At 59.5% G+C, this 13,420-nt stretch overlaps 1 protein-coding gene across 1 annotated transcript; it reads right to left on the reverse strand.

Annotated features, from left to right (window-relative positions):
• Window positions 1-957: 957 nt before the first annotated feature.
• On the reverse strand, window positions 958-11,450 carry DOK1 (docking protein 1). Its single transcript, XM_056855723.1, has 6 exons — window positions 11,294-11,450; window positions 10,833-11,038; window positions 3,582-3,878; window positions 3,079-3,178; window positions 2,587-2,759; window positions 958-2,037 (listed from the first exon to the last, which is right to left on the reverse strand). The coding sequence occupies exons 1-6, from the start codon at window positions 11,448-11,450 to the stop codon at window positions 958-960; spliced, it is 2,013 nt and encodes a 670-aa protein (XP_056711701.1).
• Window positions 11,451-13,420: the final 1,970 nt, after the last annotated feature.

Genomic DNA, 13,420 nt, shown 5'->3' on the forward strand with positions numbered 1-13,420 from the left:
GGGGAGGGGAGTCTTTCTCCTGTACCCTTCCTCCTTCTGCAGGCTGCTGCCTGGTTTCTGCTGGGCTCAGCTCCTTCTCACCCTCTTCCGCCTCCAATAAACTTCTTTACAACCCAGAGTGCAAAAGGGGCTCTTCTTCTTCCCAGCAGCCTCTCTGTCAAGGGGCCAGGTGAGCCCTCGGCAAAACACAGCCCTGAAAGAGCTCAACCCCTGGCCCACGGCAGCCCTCCCCCAGAGGCTCCTGCCGTCTTCTGGGGGAGGGCTGCGGCACCTCCCCAGCTGGTCAGCTGGCTTCTGGAACACAGGATGGCCACAGAGGAGAGGTTGGGGCTGGGGGGGGAGAGAGATGCCTCCCAGAAAGCAGTGGGAGGAAGTGGTGGTCCGTGGGGCTCACCAGGAGGGTGAAGGGCTGGGGCCTCGGTGGTCCCCCTTCTAGGGGAGCTGCGGACCCCAAAGAAACCCTGGCAGGGCTCTCCAGAGCGGCCATTGTTAACTCCACAGGCCAGGCTTCGGTTTTCACAGGCAGACGGACAAAGGAGCACACAGATAGATCATTCAGCATCACAGAGTCTGATATTTGAAAAACAAAATTTATAGAAAAATATTTTCCCAAAGCATTTTCAGCAGCTGCTGCACGTTAGGTAAAATCCCACTTATGGGCTCAACAGACAAGGTTGCCAACTCTGGGTCAGGACATCCCTGGAGGTGTAGAGGTGGTGTCTGGGGAGGGCAGAGTTCAGGGAGGGAGCTCAGCAGGGCGCGATGCCAAAGAATCTGCCCCCCCCCACAGAAGCTGCCACACACACCCAAGAGGTCCACGGCCCCCACCTGCAGGCTGGCAGCTCTCACTCAGCAGCAAAGCAAGCTGTACACCCGCCAGCGGGCAGCGTCTCTGCAGAGCAGGGGATTGAAAGGAGGGCATGGCGCTTGCAGCCAGGCCCCATGGCAGCCGGGTGCTCAGATCACCCCCAGATCCTCATACACGGAGGCCGACCGACTCTCGTCCACTGACTCCTCTCGCCCCCCTGCAGGGCCAGGGCAGGCGCTTGTGGGCCTCAGCACCCGGCTGTAGATGGGCTCCCCCTCCTCCCGGGGGCCGGGGCAGTTGTTGTTGTTGTTGCTGCCGCCGCCGTTGGAGCCGTGTCTCAGCGTGGCCCAGTCGGGCACCGGAGAGGGTTTCTTGTGCATTCGGGGGGGCTTTGGGGCCTTGGCGGGCTTGAACGGTAGTTTCTGGGGGAAGGAAGGGACGGCGTAGTCCCCAGCGCTGGGCTGGTAAGGCAGTTCATAGCCTGCTGCGCTCTCCAGGCCCTGAGTCCGCCAGGCCTCGCAAGGGAGATGGGCCTCATCATAGATGGGTCCCAGAGCAGGACTGGGAGTTGGCCTGGGGGCCCGCCCCTCCGGTTCGTCGTAGATGTGCCCTCCGGCTCCCTGCCGGCCCTGGCAGTTGGTGAGTGCTGGCCCCACTTGCTCGTAGAGCGCGCCGGTCCCTCTTGGCTCGGCCCCTTCTTGCTCTGCCTCACCTTCGCGCCTGCTATCGAGGGGGTCGGCATAGAGAGGGTCCGGCCTGTGTCGGGAGCCCCTTACAGCATCCAGGGGCTCCGAGTAGACACTGCCGGTGTCCTCGGAGGGCAACGGGTAGCCTGCCAGGCCCAGGAGCGGGGACCGTGGTGGGGTGCTGGGCCAGCAGGGCAGAGGCTCCCGCAAGCTCTGCCCCTTTGGCTGTGCCGCTGTGGCTCCTTCCTTCCCTTCCGTGGCCAGGCTGAGCGTGGCCCCCAGTGCGGTTCTAGGCCCCCGCCTTTCGGGAGGGGCCTCACTCTCCAGGAGGAGCATGTTGGCGATGGAGCTCTGGACGTGGGCCACGCCGGAGGCCTCCGAGTCCAGGGAGCCGCCACTCTGCCGGTTCTCTTCCGCCTGGGCCTTCTGCTCCTGGATGGCCGCCTCCACCACACGGAAGATCTCATTCCCTTGCCTGGTCTCAAAGGTGAAGTTGCCGGGGCCGGATTCACAGCGGCGGCCAGCTTCAAAGGAGAACATCACCTGCGGGGCAGAAGCACAACTTACTCAGACCCACCAGGCAACGGCACCGCTGTCGGGAGTGGCCGGTGCATGAACCACGGGGACGTCTGCCTGTTCTCCTGGCCAGGGCGGGTCCTGTCTTTACTCTTGTTGATGCAGATTTACTCTTCTGGGATGGGACTGTGACAAGGTCTGTGCATCGCCACTTCAAGAACCTTTCTTTCTTTTGTAAAGTACAGGCAGGATCTTGCCTTTCCCACTAATAATGTCACTCCCGATCTCTGCCCAGTCCCCCAAGGATGCTGGAAAGAGGCCCCCCGGCCTCCTGCCCAACCCAAACCACTTCCCCGTACCCTCTCTGGGGGTGACAGGGCAGGCCGGGAGTAGAGTCTGGGTGGAGTCGAACAGCCGGCTGATAGTGTCGTCCTACTCAGCAGTACATCCTTCCAAACCCCCTGGTGTCAGCGGCCTCAGAAGGGCATAACAGTGCTTAGGATGTCCCTGAGCATCCACTTGCTTCTTTGAAGCTGTCCGAGGATGGCCAGCTGGCCCCCGCCCCATTCTACCAACCTTGTCCCGGCCGTATCTGCGGAGGAGCCGATAGGGCCACGTGTAGAGCGGCTGGCGTGAGTGGGGGTCTTGGAGGACGAGGCCATCCCGAGAGGCCTTCAGCACGTACCCCCCCTGCAGCTTGCAGTGCTCGGCTGCCTCCGTCTTCTGCACCGTCACCCAGAACTCGCTGGCTGTGGCCACGGGGAAGATACTCAGGAAAAGGCAGCCAGGGGCAGTCTGCCTCACGCACAGACAGGCATGCTGCACCCCCTCCCCTTCTCTGGTCAATCTGGGAGTCCACCAGATAGACACCACCCACCCACACCTCCCAGCCTTGCCAGCCCACCCCCAGCACCCCCTGTCAGAGAGCCCCCGCCCACGCTGTGCTTCTCAGCCGGGCCTTCTCCTCTCCCCAGTCCTTTGGCGCAGAGCTGCTTTGCAGCCACAGTAGGAACCTGGGCGGGACGCAGAGGGGGGAGGCGTGGGGGGGTGCTCCCTCTCAGCTCCTACCTTCATCTCGGGAGTAATAAATGGAATTGGTGGCCATTTCCACGGAGCGCTGGCCTCCTGGCTCAGTCGAAGGCAGCGGTGCCCCTTTACCATGGTTGTCCTGCCAGGAGAGAAAAGAGTCGGCGTTGGAACCCACCTGCCTCCCACCAGGATGGCCCAGCCTTTTGACGCACCCCACCCATAGGCCCACTGCCCAGTGCAGCCCCCCTCTCTCTTTCCACCCCCGAGGGCTGCGGCCCCAGTCAAACATCCCCAGGGCTTTGGACACAATTCCAGCATTCTTCTGCTGTGCAGACAGAGCCAGAAAGAGGGCAGACCCCACCCACCTACCCACCCACAGAGGCTTCCTCCACATAGTCAAGAGCACCGGCAAAGTGGGCCCAACAGCAAGAAGAGATGTGCACCAGCCCAAGAGGGTTGCATCTCCGTCCCAGAATTGACCTGTTGTCCCCCCACCCCACCCCCTGCAGAATGCCAGAACGCCTCCCCCCTCCTCCGCTTACCAAAAAAGCTTCCTCGCAGAGCTTGGCAACCCACTCGGCTGTCTCCTGCGGCTCAGCGGCAAAGAGGTAGGTCCGCTCGCTGGTCTCCAGGCGGAAGACTGCCAGGCCCTCCTTGGGGACACAGTCGGGGGCAGGGGCCACGCTCACGCAGTCCGCCAGCCGCACGATCCTCTTGTCCAGGCGCTTGGTGCTGACTTTGTCGGTGGTGGCCGCCCCCTCCTTGCCATCAAAGAACTCCAAGCGAGCCACACCGTGTGGACTAGCCGGGTACAGCACAAACCAGCCCTTCTTCCATCGCTGCAAAGAAACATCATGAGAGCACACAGGCAGTGGGAGCTGCTCGGCCCAGCCCCTCCTCTCCAAAGGACAGCCTGGCAGTTGTGACAGTAAGCGGAGGGCAGGCGTTTGCCTGACTGGCAGCGTAGAGCCGCAGCAGGTTCTAAGAACGTAAGAACATAAGAAAAGCCCTGCTGGATCAGACCCAGGCCCATCAAGTCCAGCCATCTGTTCACACAGTGGCCAGCCAGGAGCCTCTAGGAAGCCACAAACAAGACGACTGCAGCAGCACCATCCTGCCTGTGTTCCACCACACCCAAAATAATAGGCATGCTCCTCTGATATGAGAGAGAATAGGTATGCAGTATGACCATATCCATTCTAACTAATAGCCATGAATACCCCTCTCCTCCATGAATATGTCCACTCCCCTCTTAAAGCCCTCCAAGCTGGCAGCCATCACCACATCCTGGGGCAGGGAGTTCCACAATTTAACTATGCGTTGTGTGAAAAAATACTTCCTTTTATCGGTTTTGAATCTCTCGCCCTCCAGCTTTAGCAGATGACCCTGTGTTCTAGTATTATGTGGGAGGGAGAAAAACGTCTCCCTGTCCACTCTCTCCAAACCATGCATAATTTTATAGACCTCTATCATGTCTCCCCTCAGCCGCCTTCTTTCCAAGCTAAACAGCCCTAAGCGTCCTAACCGCTCCCCATAGGACAGTTGCTCTAGTCCCATAATCATTTTGGTTGCTCTTTTCTGCACCTTCTCAAGCTCTGTAATATCCTTTTTTAGGTGTGGTGACCAGAACTGTACACAGTACTCCAAGTGCGGTCTCACCATAGATTTGTACAAGGGCAGTATGGTATCAGCAGTTTTATTCTCTATTCCTCGTCTAATTATGGCCAGCGTGGAATTTGCCTTTTTTACAGCAGCCGCACACTGGGTTGACATCTTCATCGAGCTATCCACTACCACCCCAAGATCCCTTTCTTGGTCTGTTGCTGCCAGCACAGATCCCATCAGTGTATATGTGAAGTTGGGATTTTTTGCCCCATTATGCATCACTTTACACTTACATTGAATCTCATTTGCCATTTTAATGCCCATTCTTCCAGTATGCAGAGATCCTTCTGGAGCTCTTCACAGTCCGATTTTGTTTTAACCACCCTAAATAATTTGGTGTCATCTGCAAACTTGGCTACTTCACTGTTTAACTCCAACTCCAGGTCATTGATGAACAGGTTGAAAAGCTCCGGTCCCAACACAGATCCCTGAGGCACCCCACTGCTCACTTCCCACCATTGGGAGAACTGACCATTGATTCCTACTCTCTGCTTCCTATTTTTCAGCCAGCTCTCAATCCATAAGAGGACTGCTGGGCATGGAGCTCTGGAGGGGAGCCCACAGATGCTGGGCAGAGAAGGGACTTTGGACTATATCAACAGAAGCATAGTGTCCAGGTCACACAAAGTGATGGTATTGCTTTACTCTGCTCTGGTTATACCCCACCTAGAGTACTGTGTTCAGTTTTGGGCACCACAATTTAAGGATGTAGACAAGCTGGAACGTGTCCAGAGGAGGGCAACAAAGATGGTGAGGGGTCTGGAGACCAAGTCCTATGAGGAAAGATTGAAGGAGCTGGGTATGTTTAGCTTGAAGAGAAGACTGAGAGGGGATAGGATAACCATCTTCAAGTACTTGAAGGGCTGTCACATAGAGGAGGGTGCCGAGTTGTTTTCTGTTGCCCAAGAAGGTTGGCCCAGAACCAACGGGTTGAAATTAAATCAACAGAGTTTCCATCCAGACAATAGGAAGGAATTTCTAACAGTTAGAGCACCACTTTGGGGTCAGGAAGCAATTTTCCTCCAGGCCTGACTGGCCAGGGATCCTGGAGGGCATTTGCCTCCTTCTGGGCACAGAGCAGGGAGGTGTCTGGGGGAGTAGGAGGGAGGTAGTTGTGAATGTCCTGCGTTGTGCAGGGGCTTAGACTAGATGACCCTGGCAGTCTCCTCCAACTCTATGTTCCACTCTGGCTTCTTCAGGGCTCTACTCAGAGGGTCTCTGGGCAGGCTCTCTTCCCCTTGTCCCGAACATCACCTTAAGAAGCTGGCCCACATTACTCAGAGGAGAAGACGTATGATGTGCTACTGCCACTCTGGGGCCACCCAAGCAGGAGGCCCAGCCTGCAGCACAACAGCTCTCCTTGCTTCCCAGAAGCCTCACACTAGGAAGCCAGCAGGAAACAACCCCTCCCACAGTTCTTCCTACCCACGCCTTGCAAGGTAGGCTGATGAACTCTGTTCAGGGCAAGGAAAACCGTCTACGTGACCCTTGCAAACTACCAGGCGCCTCACACAGGAACTTTGTTCCTGTGCCATCACCCCACATGGGCCGCCTGATGGAGGCATGCCCTCCCCCCCCAACGCTGCTGGCAGTGCCACTCTAGACAAGCGCACTTGCAGAGCAGCTGCCCACCTCAGTCAGCACCTGATTTCACCCAGAGACCAAAGGGATGCTGAGGGAAGGCTCCAACCAGAGGCAGGGAACCAAAGCCCCCTCCTGCTCTGGCCCCCCACCACAGTGACTTCCCACTTCTGCACTGCCCTGAGCTGGGGAGTGAGGGCGGAATACAAATGGAAATAAAACAAACAGGAAAGTTCCACTGGAGCTAACAGTCATCAATCAGCAACCTCAATGAATTGGTCCAGCTCCTTTTTGAAGCCAGCTGGCCGTGAATTCCACAAGTGCTTCTTTCTGGGTGTTCTGGATCTCCTGCCCATAAGCTCTAGCACTATGGGACGACACAGAGGAAACCTTTATCAGTTTTGCCCATCCAATGCACCATTCTGTGCTGCCCTCCCCCAGTCATTTTTTTCTGAACTGAAAAGTCCCAGACTCTTCGCAGGAAAGGTGCTCCAACCACTTGATCATCTTGGCTGCCCTCTCCAGTACTGTTTCCAGCTCTGCGATGTCCTTTCTGCGATACGGTGACCAGAACTGCACACAGAATTCCAAATGAGGCTTCACCGTAGATCTGTCCAGGGGCATTACAATTCTGGCAATTTCATTTTCAGTTCTTTTTCTAATAATCGCCAGCAAGGAGTTTCCCTTTCCCCCTCCTGCAGCATGCTGAGTTGACGGTTTTATTGAGCCATCCACTACAACTCTGTTTCCTCTTGACTTTGGCCAGGTCAGAAGACATCTGCAAGTGTTTAAATGTCTGCTTTTTTCCTTCTGATGTGCATCATCTTACAGCTGCCAACACTGCACTTCATTTACTACTTTGTTGCCCAATACGGAGAGAGCCCCCTTCAATAACATCTGCCTTGGTTTTCACTATTCTGAATAATTTGGTATTGTCCACAAACATGTCCACAGACTGCGGTGCTCAATTCCAGATCATTAATGAACAAATTAAATAGCACCGGTTCCAACACCAACCCTTGTGGGACCAGGTTGCAAAAACAGCCCGCGTAATCTTACTCTCTGCTTCCTGCCATTTAACCAATTTTTAACCCATTAGATGACCCGCCCTCTTGTCCCCTCACTCCTTAGCAACTCACTCAGGAGCCTTTGGTGAGGGACTTTATCAAAAGCTGCTTCTCCCTATCTCCCATCTACCAGATCATCCGATGCTCCTAAATGCTGAAGAAATGGGACTGCGGGTCTTCCTCCCCCATGAGCCCAGCTGCCCCATCTTTCATGGCAGTCTTTTGACTCTGCCTCCCTGCACTGGGGTGGGGGTGGGGGTCAGCCACACCCAAGATATTCTACAGGAAGGAATCCAAACATGTGGAATGTGGAATGTTGAATCCAAACATGTTAAACTATGACACGTCTTAAGGGATCCTTCCGAGAAGGCACAGTTGCCTCTTAAAGGGAGGGGGGCAGGAAGAGAAACTGCTCATGTGGTCAGAAGGTCAGTGATGGTCAGCTGTCCAACTGAAACCTTGGACCACCCCGGAAAGGAAGAAGTTGAATTCCAACTTGAGATGGGGTTCCAACCTGGGCATTCCCCTCACTTGTAAGAACAAGGTGAAGTGGGGCGACTGGCAGCTGATGGGATGTGTAAAGTGCTGTCAAATCACAGCTGACTTTTGGCAACCCTGTAGGGTTTTCAAGGCAAGAAACCAGAAGTGGTCTGCCATTGCCTTCCTCTGCACAACCACCCTGTGTCAGCGAGGGCACCCAGTAGGGCCCCGGATAAGCAAGCTCCGTGTTCTCCCCCCCCCTCCCGGTCTCGTGGGAAAGTCTCTTCAGTTTGAGAGGAAGGGGCGAAGGCCAGAGGCAGTAATACTTCCACTTCAAAGCCTTCCTATTGTAAATCAACTATCTGTTCTCAAGGTGTCAATTCTGCCAGAAACCTGGCACCTCTAGAAGCTTGAAAGAACCCTGATGTTTTGCATTTCAAAGATTACGTGTAATCAGTTCTAGTGTGTGTCCCCTATAAAGATAGCGTGTATTTTCCCCATCGGTATTCTGACCTTAAGTTTGTATAGACCTATTGACCCGTTTGCTTTCTTAATAAAACTTTAAACTCTCTGAGACGTCTGGAGTGAAGTTTAATATTGCTGAGATGCAACGAGGTACTGAAGTCTGACACCCTGGCATTCCTGGGTGGTCTCCCATCCAATTACTAACCAGGGCCCGCCCTTCTTAGCTTCTGAGATTTGAGGAGAGCAGGCTAGCCTGGGCCATCCAGGTAAGGGCTGGCTTATGGGATACAGGAGATGAATTTCTCTGTTTATACCAAACCTCAACAAATCAGCAGAAAGCAGCATTTGTTTGGATTTTTCCATAAATACCCAAAGCTTCAGAACTGCAAGAACAATTCCCAAGCCCTCCAATCAGGAGACTGAACTACCAGAGGGGAACGCGATGTACTGGTGTGGAAATCCCTTTTGCCGCCTTTCCAGGGAACCTGTCCAAGGAGCCTGCTGGCAAGACAGGTGTCAGATGGGCAACAGATGTCTATCAAATGGGAGGGATCGAGGGAAGGAAATTCTCCTGCCTGAGCTGGTCCCGTGCCACTTAACAGGTGTGGGCTCTTGCTGACCAACGCTTACATCAGCAACAGGAGAAGACTGCCAAAGCAGGGGGGGTGCAGCCTGACAGAGCCCATTCTGGAAAATCTGAGCCCTGCACATGCCCTCCAAGAGCGTCTCTTCTTGCTTAGCTGGCTGAGAGGCCAGGCAGAACAGCAAAGCATCGGCGCTGAAGGAAATGCCAGAGGCTGAGCCAGCACAGGCTGCAGCGGCCCTAGTAAAACAGGAGCCCTGTGACACCCTTCAGACTGACAGCATTTCCTGCAGCCAGCAAACGCGTGAGTCTCTGGCTGCAGTGGCACAAGAGCAGGAAAGTCACCCCTGCTGTGGAAGCAGGAGGGGCTTGTGGGGGCCATGTTTACCTTCCCCCCTTGCTGCTACTGGTGCCACGCACCTTCCCCTTGGCTGCCCTGAGAATCTTGCTCTCCCCCCAGCCATCTCCCTCCCCCCCCACAAGCTCACAGCTTACCCACAGCTCAGCTGTTCAATTTGTTTTAAACCTTTAAGAGAGCCAGTGTGGTGTAGTGGTTAACAGCGGTGGATTGGAGCGGTGGACTCTGATCTGGAGAACGGGCTTTGATTCCCCGCTCCTCCATGAGGACCTAATCTGGTGAACCGGGTTGGTTTCCCCATTCCACTGCTTGAAGCCAGCTGGATGACCTTGGGCCAGTCACAGTTCTCTTAGAGCTCTCTCAGACCCACCTACCTCACAGGGTGTCTGTTGTAGGGAGGGGAAGGGAAGGGGATTGTAAGCCTCTGAGGGGGTTTACCGCACTTGTATTCCCAGCGATGTATTAAGAGTTTGAAAACGTTCTAAAAAATACTGTTCCCACTTTGTTTGGCCCCTTGAGCTGTGAAGCGTCTTCCAACCCTTTGTTAGCCGTGGCATCCCAAAACCCTTTTAAAGCGATGTTTGTTACAACATTTTCAAACGCTTAATACATCGCTGGGAAGACAAAGTGCGGGGACCTCACTCCGCCTATAAAACACGACTTTCCTCCTCCTCCGCTCGGCCATTCCGGAGGGGGGGGGGGCTCTGCTCAGCTGCCTGGCTGGACTGGCTGAAGGCTGGGCTCAACCCCCCCCCCACTTCCCCTTCCAGCTGGAGCCAAGGGGGAAGCCGGGGAGCCTCCGGGCGGGGGGCGGGAGTGGCAGGCGGCCGGGTGGTGTGTCCCCCCCCCCCGCGGCTCCTGGCTTAAGCCGGACGACCCTTCCCAGCGCCACAAGCGGAGCGCAGCCGGGGGCCAGCGGCCCGTGTGAGCTGGGTCCTCCCCAGCCGCCCCGGGAAAGCGGGGCGCGGGGGCGGTGCCGTCACTCGGCCTCTTCCCGACGGTGAAGCTGAAGCCCTGTTCGGCGTCGAGGCGGCGGCCTGGGCTCCGGCCGGCCGCCGGCCAGCTCGGCCCGCACGCCCCGCTCCGCCTCCCGGGATCCGGCCCGCGGCCGCCAGCCCCCTGCCCCGCCGCGCCCTCCCTCCCTCCGCCGCACCGGCGCCTCTGGGCCAGGGCGCGGGGGCCCGAAGCCGCCGGCCTACGCGCGCACAGCCCCGCCCGCACACCTCCGGCCCCCCGCGCCCCACCACCCGCCGCCAAAGCGCCCCGCCGCACCTCCCTCCCTCCCCCCCCCCCGGCCGCCTTCGGGCCGCACGCTCGCCCACAGGCGCTGCCCCGCCCCCCCTCCTTCCTGCCTGCCTTGGCAGCGGGGGGGGGGGGCAGGCGGAAGGGCGCCCTCGTCGGAGGGCGACTTCCAAGGAGCGGTCCCCCCCCCCGGGCAGGCCGCGAAGCTCCCCCGCCGGCCGGAAAGCTCCGAGCCCGTCGAAGGGGCCGCGCCGAGTCCCGCCCGGCCGCCCGGAGGGGGCGAGGGAGCAGGCCTTCCGGGCGGGGGGGGGGCGCCGCTCTCGCCGCTGCCCGCCCGCCCGCCGCGCCCTACCTTGGCGCCCAGGCGCAGCCCCGACGGCTGCTGGAGCAGGAGCGGCCCCGCCTTGACCGGAGGGTCCATCCGGGCGCGCGGCGGGAAGCGGCACCCAGGGACGCCCAACGCCGCCGCCAACGCCGCCCCTTCGGAAGAGGCCCGGCCGGCCCTCCTGGGCGCGGCGCCGCCCCCGCCGGCAGAGGCACAGGGAGGAAGCCGCGGCGCTGGAGAGGCCGGAGGGAGGGAGGGGGGCGGCGAAAATGGCGTCCATCGGGTTGCCATCCTCCCGGAGGGGCCTGGACAGCGCCCGGCCGCAGAGCTGCCTTCCCCGCAGCGGGGGCTCCCCAAACCCGCAGGCGCCGGGCAGCCCCGAGGAGCTCCTTTGCGGCCCGCCTTTCGCACCCAGGCGCCTCAGGCGGGCCAGAAGAACATCGGAAAGCCCACCGGGCCCCACCCCCCCCCCCCGCTCTGGATCGCACCGAGGCGGCCCCTCGAGCCCAGCAGTCCGTTCACACCGCGCCCAACCAGCGGCCTCCCGGAAGCCCGCAGGCAAGACTTGGGCTGCAGCAGCACCCTCCCCTTGCCCGTGTGCCACAGCACTGGAGAGAATAGGGGGGCATCATATTGAGGAGCCATTTTGACGAGTAGCCATGGCTAGTCCTGTCCTCCATCACAAAGGCCCTGCTGGATCAGACCAAGAAGGCCCGTCAAGGGCAGCAGTCTGTTCACACAGCGGCCAACCAGGGGCCTCTAGGCAGCAGCACCATCCTGCCTGTGCTCCAAAACACCCAAGAGATTAGGCATGGTTCTCGTGGGTTATCCGGGCTGGGTGACCGTGGTCTTGGTCTTTTCTTTCCTGACGTTTCGCCCGCAGCTGTGGCCGGCATCTTCAGAGAAGGAACACTGAAGGACAGGGTCTCTCAGTGTCAAGGGTGTAGGAAGAGTAATATAGAGTCAGAAAGGGGTTGGGTTTGAGCTGAGTACTGTCCTGCAAAAGTAATGTGCTAATCATTGTCCTGTAAGTATCAAGATAATGTGCTAATGAGGGTATGGTATGTTAATATACAATGGTTCCATATTAACATACCACACCCTCATTAGCATGTTTAGCAAACTCCAGGGATGCTCTAGGGCAGCCTGGTCCTGCATTGAGCAGGCGGTTGGACACGATGGCCCGGGCGGCCCCTTCCACCTCTGTGATTCTATGACAAGAAGGCGCTTGAAATGCTGTTAGCCCCTTCTAGACCCGATCCATTTGCAAAGAAAACATGCCCTGTGGTTCTCAGGGGGCTAACAGGGCAACGGGGGGGGGGGGACCTCTGAAAGGGCTCAGGAAGCCAGCCGGGCATAGTGCTCTGCAGCAGGCCCCCTCCCCAGCACACTGGCATACCTGCTGTGACTCCAAGGGGGGGGCGCTCCTGGGGAGGAATGTGGCGGGGGTTGTCCTGACCCTCCAGGCATGCCTCATTAGCTCTGCAGACCCTGACTAGGTCTGGGGGGGGGACATAAGAACACAAGAAAAGCCCTGCTGCTGGATCAGTCCGAGGCCCCTCAAGTCCAGCCGTCTGCTCCCACAGTGGCCAACCAGGGGCCTCTGGGAAGGCCACAAGCAAGAGGGCTGCAGCAGCACCATCCTGCCCGTGTTCTACTGCACTAGTGGACCTAGTGGGGGGGGGGGGAGCAGTGCGCCCCATCCATGGGAACAATGAACAATGCCGGCTCAGCTGTGTGGGAGCACAGCGGGGTCTTGGTTAGAACAGAGATTGCAACGCAGCCTTGTGCCCTGCAGCAGGGTGCCGGGGGAAGGACAGGGCCGGAGGAGGAAGCCCCTGGGACTAGGGGCAGCCCCTTCCCCTGGCCCCGCACTGGGGCCCCCAAACCCCCGTTGCAGCTGGGAGTGGGGGCAGGAGCCCTAGGACGCCTCCAGGGCCTGCGTGGGGAGGGGGTCAGGGCAGCCAGAGGGCCCCGGGGGCCCCTGCTGTGCCGCTGCCCCCCAGTCCCTCGTGGCTTCTGGGCCCTGTGGCGCTGCCAGGAGCCCGGTGAGTGGCCCCGGCGACCTGTGGGTCAAGGGAGGCTGGCCCAGCCCCGGGGCCCCCCTCGGAGGGGCGGTGGGCGGAGGTGGCCTCCTCGGTGGGCGGGGGCCCCGTCCGTCCGTCCGTCCGTGCCAGGGAGGAGCAGGACCCCCCCCCTCCGCCCTTGGGCCCGGCGAGAGGATCGCTCTGCGCGACACCCTCCTCCCGCCCCCGCCCCCGCCGGGCCGGAGTGGCGCCTCCTTCGGCCGGCTGCGAGGGGCTGGAGGCCAGGAGGCGCGGGGAGGGGGGGGCGGCGCCGACACCGAGCCCCCCCCCCCCGCGCGCGCGCGCCTGCCTGGGCGGGCCTGCGACGCCGCCTTCCTTCGGGCAGCCGGAGGAGGAGGCCGAGGCCGCCGCGTTGGTCGCCGCAGACGGGGCCCGGGAGCGCCGCGGAGGTCAGTGGCCGAGGCCGGGGCGCCGGCGGGGCCGGGAGGGAGGCGGGCGGGCGGGCGGGGCCGGGGGCGCCTGGCCCGGCTCCCGGGGCCGCGGCTTGGAGTGGGCAGCGGGCCGGCGCTCCGGCTGCGGAGAGGGGGC

The sequence above is a fragment of the Euleptes europaea genome, chromosome 9 (genome assembly GCF_029931775.1).
Source record: "Euleptes europaea isolate rEulEur1 chromosome 9, rEulEur1.hap1, whole genome shotgun sequence".
NCBI lineage: Eukaryota > Metazoa > Chordata > Lepidosauria > Squamata > Sphaerodactylidae > Euleptes > Euleptes europaea.